Here is a 15,691-nt window from a genome sequence, read left to right on the forward strand (position 1 = left end):
TACCCATGTCATCAATTCTTCCTTATTGTCTGGTTGTTTTCCTGAAAGCTTCAAATCTGCTGTTGTACGTCCACTCATCGAGACACCATTTTTGGATCATTATTGTATGAAAAATTATCGACCTGTTGTCAAATATGTCATTCTTATCAAAATTGCTAGAAAAGATTGTAATGTCTCAGCTCGTAACTCATCTGGAACAAAATCGTTTACTTAATTCTCACCAGTCAGCTTATAAACGTGGTCATAGCTGCGTAACGGCCCTTCCTCGATTAGTGAATGATTTGCTTTCTGGATCTGGTGATGATAAAATATTTGTTCTCGCTCTATTAGACTTGTCAGCAGCCTTTGACACTATCGACCGACCACTCTATCATCTCAGTAAACAGACTTAAAACTTGCTTTGGTGTTAGTGACACTGCACTAGCATGGATCATGTCTTACCTGTCAGATCATGCCCAGAAAGTGTGTGTAAATGGTAGAACTCTGGTGTATCTGCCTTGAGATATGGTGTCCCACAGGGGTCCGTCCTAGGTCCCGTTCTTTTCGTGCTGTATGCGGCTCCTGTGTCAGATGTCATCAGTCATCATGCAATGTCGTATGAGAGCTTTGCTGATGACACTCAGCTTTATCAGTAGGCTTCCATATGACTCTCTGGCTGCAGCTAAACGATTATAAGACCGAATTTATGATAGCCTGACCAAAAAAGTTTACGGTCAACATTCTTCCTTTCCTGACGGTGTTCTGATCAATAGCACACCTGTTTTACTTTCTCTTTCTGTTCGTAGTCTTGGTGTAATCCAAGACCAGTCTCTTGTCTTCGACAACAGCACATTTCGAATATCTGTAAAGTTGCCTTCGATATCTGGAACTGTGTAGATTCAGTTTTACCCGCTACAATCTCTCAACTGATGCAGCCAAGACATTTGTTTGCGCTTTAATTCTTTCAAGATTGGATAACTGTGATTCTCTTTTCACCGCCAGGCTTCCCAAGACAAGGTGACAGCGAATTCAGAATAACTGATGACGCTGCCAGACGGCTTATTTGCAGAGGTTCTAGATTTGACCATGTTTCTGCTCTCCTTCAGTCTCTCCACTGGTTGACCGTTTCTGGTTGGACAGACTGTAATTAAAGCTATACACTGACCTTTTGTGCAGTCAACGGATCTAGCCCAATTAAAGTATCATGATCGTAGTCTTTCTGAATTCCGTATCTATAGCCTACTCCGTCTCGCCAGCTTCGTTCTTCCTCTCATGATCATCAGTACTTGACTTCTAAGGATACCTCACGTCAGAAGTAACACCTATGGACACATATCGTTCAGTTTTCTTTTCAATCGCCAAAGATGTGGAACAGGCTGTCTGATATATCTCCGTCATTCTGACTCCGTCCTTTGCATCAGATTTTCAAATCAGTCTTGTCTCAAAACTCCGGCACCCCTTCCCCGGCTCTGCAATAAGTTCAGTTGTGGCGCGTTCCCTTAATTCCTTTGCGTTAGCTGTGCTTGACTATGTGTGTATACATATGTAGCCTATGTGTACAAAAATACAGTGCATGTGTATGAATGTGTACGCGTCTGTTTGTGTATGTGTGTGTTTTGTACGTGCCTGTGTGTGCGTACTACGCCGTGTGTGGTGTAGCCGGCTGCTATATGTAGCCTGTACACATGTATGTTAAATGTATGTATGCATCATGTGTGTGTGTGTGTGTGTGTGTGTGTGTGTGTGTGTGTGTGTGTTGTTGTTGTTGTTGTTGTTGTTGTTGTTGTCTTCAGTTTAACGTCTTTCCGCTTAAACTGACTGAGTGATATTAGACGAAAAAAAAGAAAACAAACAAACAAAAATCCCCAAGAACGTGGGGGTAAGGGTTGTGAGAGGGGGATGGTAAAAGTGTGTGTATGTGTGGAGGGTGAATAGGGAGAGACAACTCCAGGGAAAAGATGGAAACGTTATAAACACCTTGAACATCAAACACTGACTATAACAAATGTCCTTTAGGACTACGCAGCACTGTGTGTGTGTGTGTGTGTGTGTGTGTGTGTGTTAAGTTTGTTAGTCACATTTTGGTGTGTGTACGTAACAATGATGTAATATTTTAGGTAAACAAAATTGTTTTTTGTTAAGCACCTGGAGCAGCGGATTTCTGCCAGTGGATAGCCGCGTGCTATATAAGCGTATAAAGTCTATTATTATTATTAATGTTAAATCAGGGAAGTAGAATAAGGTACACACACACACACACACACACACACACACACACACACAGAGTGCCCCCTTTAGTGGTTCTAGATATTTTGAAATCATGGGCACTCCCCAGGTTCGTCATGAGACTTTCACAGCCGCTATCGAGGAACCTTCAATTCTCTTCCGGTAAGTAGATGGCGTTGCTGCTCTACCGCGTGGTCTGATTGGTGGATTGCTCAGGAGAAAAACATTCCTTTTGGCGTCACTGAAAAGGTAAATATCTTATCAAATCACACGATTTTGACCTTGTAACATAGCAGCAACAATCAAAAATGCATTTGTATCACAATATGAAGGTAACTGTTATTATTTTTGTATCACAGTCGAACAATCTTTGTTCTGCATTGGTTTCAGCGGGGACCGGAAATAAACGTTCCCGTATGTTTACGTCGAAGTTAGTCAGCGCTTTCCCGATTATTCTTCTTTTCGGACCTTTTCAACGTATTTTTAAGATCGTATCGCCTTTATCAGCATTTGGGATGTATGTGTAATTTGGTAAGTATCTGGTGTTACTGAAAAATCTTGCGAAGATAGTGGTGAAATGAAGAATGAGGTTTCGTTATCACCCCCGAACTCAATTGTCCAGAACAAAGAAATTCGGGAACGTGCTACACTTTGTGGTACTTGTGGTTAACCCGCTCGGTTCGGGTTTGTTGCCAAATACGTCGACATCAACAGTTTTGTTGCAATCGGATAACGTCAAGTTTCGCCTCAGTTGATATGCTCGACGATGATTGCTGAACTTAAGGGTGACTTGTGTTCTGGTGTAACTAGTAGTATTGTTTACTTATTTTATTTGCGCGCCATTCTGTCGCTTCCATTGTTTCAGTGACAAAGATTTCACTTCTTTTTTTCTTCTTTTTTTTTCAAAACCGGCAATGAAAGTGTTTTTTTCAAATACAGAATATTAAAATGGATGACCTTAAATTGGTATTTGATGATTTAATGAACAATTTCTATTCCTCGTGAATTTGAACAACAAATGGATTGGGTTTGGACTGCAACAAACCAACTTGAAAATCAGTAAACATTAACAAAGTAACAGTAACACTAACAGACCAGTATTTGGAGATCAAAAAGAAAACTCAGCCATAACTGTTTTGCACTGATTTTGATCTTGATTTTAACTCTCCTGCACACTTCTAAACATTTTTCTTTGTGGTCTTGCAAGTCTCTCTCTCTCTCTCTCTCTCTCTCTCTTATATATATATATATATATATATATTATATGTGTGTGTTCTGGGTTTTTGGCAAGAGGGAACTATACACTAATACAGTTTACAGTTTTATTCAGTAAACCCATACATAACTTTCAAATTGATTTTCCTTTATCTATTTGCTGTGATCGAGAGAATTTGCTGGTAACTACATTACTGGTGTATCAGTAGGTCAATCAACTTTTCAGGGGGAGAAGGCAGAGGAATGCATGTCAATTGGTCATCAATCCTTAAGTTGTGTGTGTTGTTTCGGTTTAAAAAAAAAAAAAAAATTTCCTCAGATGCCTTTCACATTTTTTTCTTGTTGCTGCACATGCTTTTCTTATATTGGCAAAGAAATTAAGTAATAATAATGAGTAACTGAGTAATAAAGAAAGAGGTGGGGAAGAGAGGGCAAGAGAAAGTGAGACAGAGGAAAGAGAGAGATTGAAACCTGGTAGTGGTACACATTTGTATTTTGTGTCAATGTGTGTTTTCAGTTCATGGACAGTTCTTTGCAAATTTTAATGTTAAATAATTGTTTCAGTGACTGGGGTTTTTTATTGCTGAGGTATGGGTTGTTTCCTTTGTGTTTGTCACTCGCACACCAGATTGAATTTTTTTTCCTTAAAAAAAAAGAAAGAAAGAAAAAAAGACCTCCTTTCAGATCACCTTTAATTGTTAGAGATGGTAATGATAGTGAATCAGTAATTAATAGACCTGAAATATTGTAATGATAGTGAATCAGTAATTAATAGACCTGAAATATTGATTATAAACTAAAAAGGAGTTTGTATAGTCTGTCAGTTCATCAGTTTCATGCGTACATGTGTGTACATGAGATTGTTCATATTTATCAGTACAATAGCTATTTTAATATTATGTAATACACTTCACAATCAAAGATATCCCTGATATCTATAGGAGTGCTGTTTCTAACTATTTTTACATTTCTGTGATAAGGTCAGGTGATTAATGTATTGCTATTACGTGAGTTTTGTAACTACTATGTATCTTGTGTTCAGTGTATTTCACTTTTTTCAGTAATAGATTTTTTAAAAAATTTTATAATGATAGAATAAGTGGGTAATATAATCTGTTTCCTTTGTGCAAAATGTGCATTTGTTACTGTTTGCTAAATCCATTTTTCCAATGAAACTGGTGTAATTAAAGCATTTGCTGTGAGTGTGAACCATGTTTTTGGCTGAATTTCTACATATATTGAATATTCCCATTTTCTTTGCCCAGAATTTTCTTGCTAGGAGATGGACAGGGTTTTTATCAACTAGAAAAAAAGAAGTAAGTTTTCAAAAAGGCGTCATTAAACTGAAAATCTAAGAAGTGTGGAGTGTGTGGCCTTGAGGTAACGCGTCCGCCAAGGAACTAGTAGGAAGCGAGAGAATCTGAGCGTGCTGGTTTGAATCACGTCTCCGCCACCGATATTTTTTCCCCCTCCACTAGACCTTGAGTGGTGGTCTGGACACTAGTCATTCAGATGAGACAATGAACAGAGGTCCCATGTGCAGCATGCACTTAGCACACGAAAAAGAACCCATGGCAACAAAAGGGTTGTTCCTGGCAAAATTCTCAGTTGAGTTTTTAAGTTCCTCTAACATAGTCACAAGCCTCGATTGTGTTATGCACTGCCACATACATTCAAATAATCTTGTTGTTTTTCACCAATGATGATATATGTATAGAATGGTAAAAGTTTTCACAATGCCATTTCCATCGCATCTGAAACATCGGTAATTCTGGATTTGATCCAGTCATTTGAGAGATTACTGCCTGATCTTAGTACTATGGGTTGTTCCCTTGAACTGGTCTGAAAAAAGATTTTGATGATTTAACTTGTGTTTTCACAGAGTGTTGTCTAAACAGCATTTGAAAACATTCTTCCAGAATGAGTTTGATACCAGGCTAATACCTTTGAAGGCATCCAATATTTAGGTTTGAATTAAACTAAAGGGATAAAGGTTATGCCCTCCCTTTTACAGTACTTCACTTGGCAAGTTGGTATACGTTTCCAGTTTTCATCCAACAAATGCAAAACAATAACACAAACAAACAAGCAAACCAAAACAAAAAAAAACAACACAATTTTATCAGCTACCATTCACACAGTTAGATGAATAACTCTTAACAGCTTGTTACCTGCAACAGTTTCTATAGTGTAATTATCCACCCGTGAAGTTTTAACTGCCAAGTAGCAAAAAGCTTTGGCAAGAAAAACAGACCGTGTACGGCGTAGAGTCAGAGAAGTCAGACGCAGAGACGAGCCCTTGCAACTGCCAGTATGAACGCTCGTTCTTGAATCTCATTCTTCGAAGATCACGGGTCATTACTGAGCATAACTCTTAAAATTGATTATTGTTTTAGTAATATCAAAATATATATATCATATGTGTATCATTGTATGCAAACACAAGACAACAGATCAGAAAATATACAGGTTTCATCAGAAATATTGGTGTAATAAATGCCACATCACCTTCAGTCCAGCCCTGAGGGTTTAAATCCCGACACCCACCTCATGTGCTCAGGCTGATGGATAAAACGTAAACATACATGCATACAGGAAAGATGGAATCTGTACACGAAGACTGGTCAGTAAGAGAGTTGGTGATGTAAGTATTGTAACTGTGTGCACACACATGCCAGGGAGACTGAAAGTGAAACAACCATAATTTTTTTTTTATATACTCGTTTTCTCTAACGCACACAGACTGACAAAGGGAACGAGACACAGTGCATGCTTGAAGAAATAGTAAGAAAAAGTATATGTCAAAAATACAGTTTTTATGTAATTCAGTAAGTAAAGCATTAAAATATTTATTATTTAATTTGTAAAAAAAAAAAGAAAGTTAGAAAATGTAAACTATGTGATGATAAAAGAATGTTCACACTGAAATGTTAAAGCTAATAAAAGAATGTTGTACGTGTGTAGTGTTTGTTAATTTTCTTAGAATCGTAAGATAAAACCAAGTTTACTGTTTCTGCAGACTGTTATTTTATTGATTTTCTTGAGAATCAAAATGTAAAAGTAGTTTACTCATAACTGTTTCTGCAGTTTGTAAGGAAATGGTTCTGATGATTTTTTTTTTTTTTTTTTTTTCAGCATCATACAGTAAAACTAGTTGACTGTTTCTGCAGAACGTTTGGAAAAAAAAAATGTTTGTTGTGTTGACAGGCTGAGGCTGAAAGGGAAGCGGGTTGGAAGCAAGAGCACAGGGCCAGCAGCGTACAGAGTGTGCGCTGAGTCTTGTCAACATTGCGATCAGCACACTATGATGTCAGAGTCAAGTCAGGTGGCAGGGAAAGAGGACATTGAGATCACGCAGCAAGAATCGTGTTGGCGACTGTGGCGGAAGGTTCAGTCTCGTAAGGAAAGCTGGAACAGGGGAATGTAGTTTTTGGACCAGTCTTGTTTTTGTTTTTTTAAGTTTGGTGTCATTTTTTGAGTCACGTAGAAGGTTTTGAATATCATCAGTCCAGCTTTGTGATAGAGTTTTCATTTTTGGTGTTTGATTTCTCGTTTCATTTTCCATTTGGTCATTTCTTTCTGTGTGGAAGTTTTGTTGTTAAAGTTGTGTAAGTGGAGACCCCACCAGCATGAGAGAAGAAATTGAGGCAGCAGTTCATTTTGTGGGGCGTGTCATCACCTCATCCAACAGCGACCCCATTAGCAGCTTTTCAGAGTTCAAGTCTGAGCTTTCCAAGGTGATGGAGGAGCGGTTCAAAGGTCACTGGCATGATGACTCTCCTGGTAAAGGGCAAGGTTATCGTAGCATCCGCTTCCACCCCACTGATGTCCTCGACCCTGTGCTGAGTCAGGCTGCGGTGCAGAGTAAATTCAGCATCACCTACCTCCGCATCCCTGTGGAGTTGACCATGTGGGTGGACCCAAAAGATGTGTCTTGTCGGTGAGTGGTCACAGTGATCATTAAGCGCATTAAGTGTTGGATGTTCTTTACACATGTCCTTTCATCTTCTTCTGTGGTAGACAGATTTGAGAATGAATTTGTGTTTTTTTGTTGTTGTTTTTGTTGCTGTTGTTCTTCTTCCTGTGTATATTGCTTTTTATGTATTCATTTTTTAAATGCATTGGTTGCAGCTTGTATTTTGCAGCATGGGTTTTTCATATTTTTATTATTTTTTTTATTGACAAAGTCTACAGTCTACATTTAACTATTTGTTGACAGAGTCCTTGTCACCTTCATCTTGTGATATATTTGTTTGCTGTTTCCAATTGTGTAAATTTGTCACTATAGTGACAGGCGCAACAGCAGTGTGGTTAAAGTGTTGGCCTTTCAATCTGAGGGTCCTGGGCTCGGATCCTGGTCACAATGCCTGGTGGGTAAAGGGTGGAGATTTTTCCAGTCTCCCAGGTCAGTATGTGTGCAGACCTGCTTGTGCCTAAACCCTCATGTGTATATGCATGAAGAAGATCAAATACATCAAAGATCGTCTAATACATGTCAGCATTTGGTGGGTTCTTGAAATGAACGTACTCAACATGCACCGACCCACCTCCAATCCCCAGAAAATGGCAGTAAAAAGTTTTTACACATAAAAATTTTGAACAAGTGAACATGATAATCAAGTCCACGAACAAAGAAGAAGAAGAGAAAAAAAAAAGAAGTCTATGTAAATGTTAAAATAAGTTTTTGTCTGAATCGGTACTTGTATGATGGTATGGAATATGGTGCTGTTTTAAAACAAAAATTCTTACTTTAAGATTGTATGTCCATCTCAAGTGAAAGGATTGAGTTATTGTTATTGTGTCATCAATCTGAGATTGAATTTTTATTTATTATTTTTTTTTAGTTCATGAACATCATTTGACAGCAATATTGAGACTAGTGAAAGCTTTTAACAATACAGCAAGCTTCCCAAATACCTTATAACTGAAAACTGTGTGTCACTTCAGCCTTGCAACAGTGCCTAAATAATGTTTTTCTTATGGTCCCCTCAGTAGTGAGTATTTCTCTACTTCAGTAAGTGTAATTTGTTCATGGCAAATTTAACAGAAAACAGATGTGTGCGAGACAGGTTCTTTCACTAGTTTCACTTTCATGGCTTTGCCTTTTGTCACTGAATTTGTTCTGTAACCTGTAAGGTGTTGTTTTGTTTTTCTACTCCTTTTTTTCTCTACTGTTTTCTGCTTGTGGGGAGGGGGGTGGGGCTATACACTGTATGGTGAAGTGTGGTAAGTCAGTTTCTGTTGTGGCTGTGAGTGAAGGAACGATTGCAGCACACTGACTGAGTTTTGTTTTACTTTGTTTGAGAAATGAGCCATATACTGATATAGATCTATTTGAGGTACCATTCGTTAGTAACTCAGTTGTATTTTTGCTTGTGTGTTACTGTTAGTGTTTGTATAGTAGTTTTGGATACTGTTGGCCTTAAAATAAAAATATAAAAAGTTCAGCAGTTACATGTTGCGCTTCAGAAAACAGATTAAAGTGAAAATAATTTTATTTTAGTGTTCATTGAGTTTTAAAGCTCACTGAAAATTGTTATATATATATGTTAAGTTAACTTAGGTGTCGTCAAGATAGCAGAAAGTTAGGGCAGTCAATATCATAGCTCAGGTGTTGTCAATATAGCAGAAATTTTGAGTAAACTGAAAATAGTGAAAGATATGTAGTGATAAATAAAATATTCAAATGTCAAGATTTCTGCCTGTATGATGACAGGTTTTGGGATCTAATATATGTAACATAAACTGAATGTCAAGATAGCACAAAATCAGGTCACTTTATTATTTCCCCACCAGTATGTTGACAGGTTTTGGGATCTATGCAATGTAAACTGAAAGTCAGAGGTCACTTTATTATTTCGCCACCTGTATGTTGACAGGTTTTGGGATTTAGTAACATAATTTAGACGTCAAGATTATAGCACAGAGATAACTTTTAATTTTGGCCTGTATGTTGCCAGGTTTGAAGATTGGATGACATAATTTACAGCACAGAGGTAGCTTTTTTCATTTCGGCCTGCATGTTGCCAGGTTTGGAGATCTATTAACATACATGATTTAGATGTCAAGATTACAGCACAGAGGTAACTTTTTTTTTTCATTTTGGCTTGTTATGTTGCCAGGTTTGAGGATCTACATAAATAACATAATTTAGACATCAAGATTATAGTACAGAGGTAACTTTTCTTTCATTTCGCCCTGTATGTTGCCAGGTTTGAGGATCCAGTAACATAATTTAGATATCAAGACAGCACAGAGGTAACTTTTTTTTTCATTTGGGCTTGTGTGTTGCCAGGTTTGGGGACCTGAAGTGCACATACTGCACAGTTCTGAAGGACGAGGACAACCAAGCCAGCACCCTGGACGTAGACGAGCTGTTGGAGAACGCCAAAGCCGTCTACAACCGCCAGCAGAACTTTGTCGTCAGCGATGGTCCCCAGCACTGCGACATTCCATTCATCGGGTCCAACAACGACCTGTTCAACTACGGGATGCAGATGAACGGCTTTACCGACAACTTCATGTTCCCTGGCTACGGCATGTACTCCCCTTGGCATATGGACGGGGGGATGGCGGACGGGTCCACACCACCACCCCTCCCCTACAATCCCGCCACCATGGGCCTCTGCACCCCGCCAAGGAAGAACGGGAAAAACGGCCACTTTCGCAAGGGCAGCAGCAACGGTACAGGGAGAGGCACCAAGCATCATCATCACAACCATCACCACCACCACCACCACCACAACGGAGGGGACGCCAACTTTAACCAGAACCATGCCAGCAGCAACAACCACAACAACAACGGGAACACTCCTAACGGCAGCATGAGCAACGGGAGGAGCTATGCGGGCTACCGCTTTCAGTTTCAGTGGATGAAGGGTACTAAGAATTTTCACCAGTTCTATTCTCTCCCAAACTTCAGGCAGATGCATCAGCTGGAAACGCAACAAACGCCTCCCAAGAAGCGTCAAAACTCAGAGTCTGATAAAGATGCAAAATAAAACAGAAGTAAATTTTGGTCTTGTTTCCATGGGAGCCGAGTTGATTATGATGATGACGCATGTTTCTGATCTGATCTTGAAGTTTGGGACATATATTCACTCTCTGTTGTAATTGGTTTGGGTGTTTTTTTTTCTTTCTTTTTTTTTTTTATGACAGGTGTTTATGTGTGTGTGCTTGAGGTATGAATGTACAAGAAAGTAAATTGATTGTAAAGTGATACATAGAGTAAATTTGGTCCTTTTAGTTTCAGTTGCAGTCACCATTTTTGGTCCTTGAAATTGCAGTTGCCTGATTCACTCTCTTATCTTCAGTTCGCCTGTCTTATTTCTCCGTTAGTTTTCTGAGAAAGATTTCAATTTTTGTTAGTGTTTAAAAAAACATTATAACATAAAAATGGATTCTGTTAGTTTACTATCTTTTGCCTTTCAGTAAAAATCATAGTTTTGGAAATAGGATTATGTTTCTTTTGTTGTTGAATAATTGTCTTTGATATTTTTTAGGGCTTCTTTCCATTTGTCTTCAGAAAAGTAGTTTTTCTAAATCTAAGTTCTGTATTTCTTTGACACTGTGAGAAAAAAAAATGTGCCCATGATTTTGAGAGTTCATCTTTTTCTTTTTTTTTTATTCAGTGTGTCAACTGTTGTACAGAAAATCACTGATTCATTCTAAGCGTGCGTTCGTTCTCAGGTGAGCCAGGAATTTCAGCTTCATTGAGCACTACCAGATATTCAGTACTGCCATCTAAAAGCATTCAGCATTGTCACCCTGTACTCTCATCTCACTCTGGAAGCCTGTGAGTTGTCAGGTCCAAATCATTGTGAGCACAAAGGTGTGTGTTGAGCCACAGTGGTTTGTATGTGGTTCCCATTTTGGTCGGCATTAATGGTAAGCCAGTATTTCGCGAAAGGCAGCAGAACATTCATTGTATAATCGAATGTGATGAACTGTCCGGATAAATGCATGGGTGCATGCATTCTTGTGTAAGAGTTATGGAAGACTTATGAATAATGGAAGATTGCTTGTTGACCTTGAAGATGCAACTCTGAAGTCTCTGTCTCACTCCCTCCCTCCCTCCGTCCTTCCCTCCCTCTCATCCCCCTCACTTCCCCTCACTTCTTCATTATTTCCATTCATTTTGATTTTAATGCCTGCTTAAATGGAGCAGAACCTTAATGGCTACAGCTGTTTTTTTGTTTGTTATGAGTTTGCAAAAACGTGACACTGTAAGTGTAACGGACACAGAAATGCACCTTATTGATTCTGTAACTTTTTGTTAGATACCAATTCTCATTGTTCATTAAGTCAGATATTTTTTTTCTGTGCATAGTTATGATTTAAGAAAAAAAATCATTAGCTCTTTTACTATTACTGGTCTTTGCAATGGCCTGCAAAGAATTGTGCAAAATCAGTCTCAGTCCTCATTCTCCCAACCCCTCCTCTCCCTCTTTGATTCTTTTCTTCTTGCTGTCATCAGTGGGGTTTCAGTGTGGTATTTGTAGTTTGAAGAATGAAAAGTCTTCAAGTTTTTTTGTTGTTGCATGATACTGTTAAGTGTTATTTGCCCAATTTGGTTTCATGACGAAATGGTCATTTGGCATCTTGATGACTGGGTCTTTTTATTCAGCGTTGAAATTTTTTTTTTTTTTTTTTTTTTTTTTTTTTGTATTCCCTGACCTGGACCAGACACTGTCTTTTAGTTTTACTAGAGGTTTTAAGGAGGCATGTTTTACACTTTTACAATCATGTTCTTAAATCATTGTGTGTTGATGAGTTTCTAGACATTGTTATGGATTTGTTCGAAGAAACAGGATTTTGTGTCCACTATAAAAAGAACAAATATGTATATTGTGGCAGCATGTCGAGCACTTGTGTACAATTACAAATTAACGGTAACAAAGAGACTAGCATACTAGAACACTTACAAAGGAATTGGAGGAAACAAAAATTGTTTTGTTGATTTATTGCCATTTTTGTTTCTCATCTAAAGTAAGAGACGTATTGAATAGATTCTTTCACTTACGCTGTTTATGGCATTTTGTATCAGTTATTTCAGATGAAGACCCATGAGAGAGAGAGAGAGAACCCATGAGAGAAAGGGCGGAAAAAACATAATGCAAATTGCATTTGTACTGTTAACAATATTCTGAAATTGTCACTGGATTGTCACTAATCCTTTGCTAAGAACTGAAACTAGTGAAAGAGTGCTGTTTAGATATTTATTATACTGTTAACAATATCCATCGCCCCCCCCTGTTCCCCCCCCTTTTTTTTTGAATTGTTATGCTTTATGCTTGTTTGGTTTAGCAGTGATGTGTAATATAGCAATTAACATACTTTTATTGAGCCTAAAAATTGAGTGTCTGATGTTTTGTTCACCAGTGTAACACTGCCGCATTCACTCCGCTCAAGCTCACACAACAGGTAGACTTGTACACAACGTTAGCATTCTGAATTCACTCTTACCCAGGGATAGACAACATGACAGTGTAAAGACACTCCTTTCTGGTTATTAGTAAATCAAAGAAAATTTAACAAACATGTCCACAGTTTCGCTTCAGGGATAAATCGTATGAAAAGTCAGATCCAGGGAGACACAATCAGTACTTTCTACTCTTCCTTACACTTTCCCGTTATAGTATTTCAGTCATAATATTGATAATTTAATTTGTTTCTTTTTATGACAGTGTTGTCACTTGGTGCTTCCAAACATCTTTCGGTGGGTGATACATCAGTCAAACACCTTCGTCCGAAAACAGGCGCTGAGGATCCTGAAACATCCTCAGAACCTAACTTTAGTTAAATAGAGCAGTGAGGAAAAATAGTACTCACATGCACTTTCACCTTGAGTTGCCATTCTTGTTTTACTGAACCAGTGTTAAGGAATGTAAACGATGAAGAAAAATCTGAAATTGAGAAGAAACGATTTCAATGAATTTCTCATTACCAAACTTGAGACCACTGCACTCACCACTACTTAAATCAGCTTCCTTAAACAAGTTAAAGCTCAACAGTCCAGGGTACTAGGGGTTGTAGCCTTTTTCTTTTTTGGTCTCTCTCTCTCCAACACATTAAGTTAGTTCCTGTTTACCCCACCCTTTTTTCCTTTCCCTCCTTGCCGCCCGTTCCTCCCCAAAATAGATTGATTGACAGTGACTGAAGGAGTTGTGTGCTTTTGAACAGAGTTGTTCGGTAAAAAGATTTGTGGCTGTTCATTTTTGCTTTCTGGGAGGAGATGAGGGAACGGTATTGATGAACGCTTAGTACAAACAACTGTGTTGTAAAACAGAGGAAGTGATTTGTTTGATGTTTTGTTGAGCGGTCCCTTTGTGTGAGAAAAACATTTTCAGATTGTTCTGTGTGTTTATTCTTCGTGAATTGTTGTGGAAAAGTGTTCCAGTGAGGTGACAATGTCCATGGCTTTATGTTGTGCACTGGTGATAGATAAGATTTTTTTTTTTTTTTTTTTTTTTTTTCTAAATCACTGAAGTCAAGAAAACTATGTTTAATTGTAAGTTTAATGGAGGAGAATAGTTTGCATGAGAATGTGCTGGTTGTAAACGAAATCCTGCCAAAGAGTGTGCATTTGGTAATCATACAGTCCACATGGGCACAAGAACATTCTTGCTGCACTGCATTCTTGACCATATTCAACTTGCCATGATTGCCAAAGGCAGCAGTCGTATTATATTTTTATTATATTTTTCTTTCCCTATTTAAAAAAAAAAAAAATTTTGTTGTAAGTTCAGAATATGGCATTGCCTGGGTTGCTCTTGGGGGTTGCTGGATGTGTTACTGGTTTGCTTGAGAGCTTCCTGAGAAAGCCATCAAGGGAGGAGTGTGTAAACTGTAATTGTAAAAAAAAAATTTTTTTTTTTTTGAAGCAGATTTCCTACAGTTGAAATCACAATGTATATTTGTAGCTCATAATTTTAATGTTTTTTCATGTGTGTGGTTTGTTTGTTTTTGTTTGTTTGTTTCTTCTCCATCGTCTGCATGATTTCAGTGGCATTACTCCCACACGGCTCATTCCAAGTCCCCCATACACACCCATACAGGGTTCATCCGTCACAGTCACAGTATCGGCAGTGAACTATTGATGTTAGGTCGCCAGAAGGCCGCACACCAGAGGCTGTGCACTGCTGCTGGTTAGTCACTTTCGTGGTGTTCAGTTGTGCCTGTTCTGATTTAACAAAGTAAAGGTACCTCTACTAAGCCCCCAGCTGACGACAGTAACCCCTTCAGTGCCAGGGGAAAAACAGTGGAAAGTGGTGTTTCAAGTCATAAAACAATATCCAAAGCAATAAGCCTAAAACTGAGAAAATGGTCTGGAAATATCACACACGTGCAGGGCAGTTAAGGTAATGGCTTTGCCACAGAGCTAGACAGAAAGTAGACTGTGTAAGCATTCTCTCCAGAGTGGAGACTGCCACCATGTCCCTCCAATGACAGTCCCCTATGAATCTGCCAGCATCAAAGACCTTGGCAGGACTTGCCTCAAGCGTGGAAGTTGAGGGGGATTGAAACTGAGGTCCTCATAAAAGCAGGTCATAAAGTGCCACTGAATTTGAGGCTTTTTTATATTGATAATGAAAGATGCTAAATTTTATTTAGTTGTGTGGTGATTTTAAAGTGCAGTTGTTGGGTTTTTTTTGTTTTAACTGAATTGGATTTTTTTTAAGGTGTATCTCTAAGAGAAGAATGTCCTTTTTACGGCGAAAGTTTTTTGTAGATCATTGTAACCAAAGGATTCTCTGTCAGTGTGTGTATAACTACAGATTTATTCTGTATTTTAACATTTGAAGCGGCATTGACCACAAGGGAAGCAGGAGATGTTTAATGAAAAGAGATATACATTTGAAACGTCAGTGGGAAAACGTTTTATGAAAATAGGTTAACATTTAAAGCAACACTCAAATGGAAGTGTTTTTACGAAGAAAGGTTACCTGAAGCATCACTAAAACTGGACGCCAGCATTAGGATTACTTCATGCTGTGTATCACAAGTATGTTGATGAATTGAATAACAATAAATGAAAGGGCACTGACCACGGAAATGGCGCTAATTTGCTTTGCATTTGTTGTGGCTTAGACACGTCTGCAAAACTATTTGTAGGAGATTTTTGTAGTGTCATTTCATTCGGCCGTTCTCCTCAGGATCTTGTTTCATTTCTCACAACCTTCCATCTCGTATACTGATCTTACATGATGACAGTTCCTTTCATGGTTTTTCTGTATCGTTTGGTGTACACAACAACTTGAAAATGAAGGAT

At 38.4% G+C, this 15,691-nt stretch overlaps 1 protein-coding gene across 2 annotated transcripts; it reads left to right on the plus strand.

Annotated features, from left to right (window-relative positions):
* The first annotated feature begins 2,403 nt into the window (after positions 1-2,403).
* On the plus strand, positions 2,404-15,346 carry LOC143291753 (uncharacterized). 2 transcript variants are annotated; one of them, XM_076601838.1, is made up of 3 exons: positions 2,404-2,454; positions 6,628-7,360; positions 9,716-15,346. In XM_076601838.1, exons 2-3 carry the CDS (start codon positions 7,050-7,052, stop codon positions 10,419-10,421), a joined length of 1,017 nt encoding a protein of 338 aa, XP_076457953.1. In that variant the 5' UTR covers positions 2,404-2,454; positions 6,628-7,049; the 3' UTR covers positions 10,422-15,346. The 2 variants fall into 2 exon arrangements, with proteins under 2 accessions (XP_076457953.1, XP_076457955.1); XM_076601840.1 differs by lacking the exon at positions 2,404-2,454 and adding an exon at positions 2,661-2,736.
* Positions 15,347-15,691: the final 345 nt, after the last annotated feature.

The sequence above is a fragment of the Babylonia areolata genome, chromosome 17 (genome assembly GCF_041734735.1).
Source record: "Babylonia areolata isolate BAREFJ2019XMU chromosome 17, ASM4173473v1, whole genome shotgun sequence".
Lineage (NCBI taxonomy): Eukaryota > Metazoa > Mollusca > Gastropoda > Neogastropoda > Buccinidae > Babylonia > Babylonia areolata.

Bases quoted from the DNA above. Each gene is read 5' to 3' on its own strand.
- LOC143291753 (XM_076601838.1), top strand. From the start codon at position 7,050: ATGAGAGAAGAAATTGAGGCAGCAGTTCATTTTGTGGGGCGTGTCATC. The intron at 7,361-9,715 runs GTGAGTGGTCAC...GTGTGTTGCCAG, and splicing joins CCAAAAGATGTGTCTTGTCG to GTTTGGGGACCTGAAGTGCA.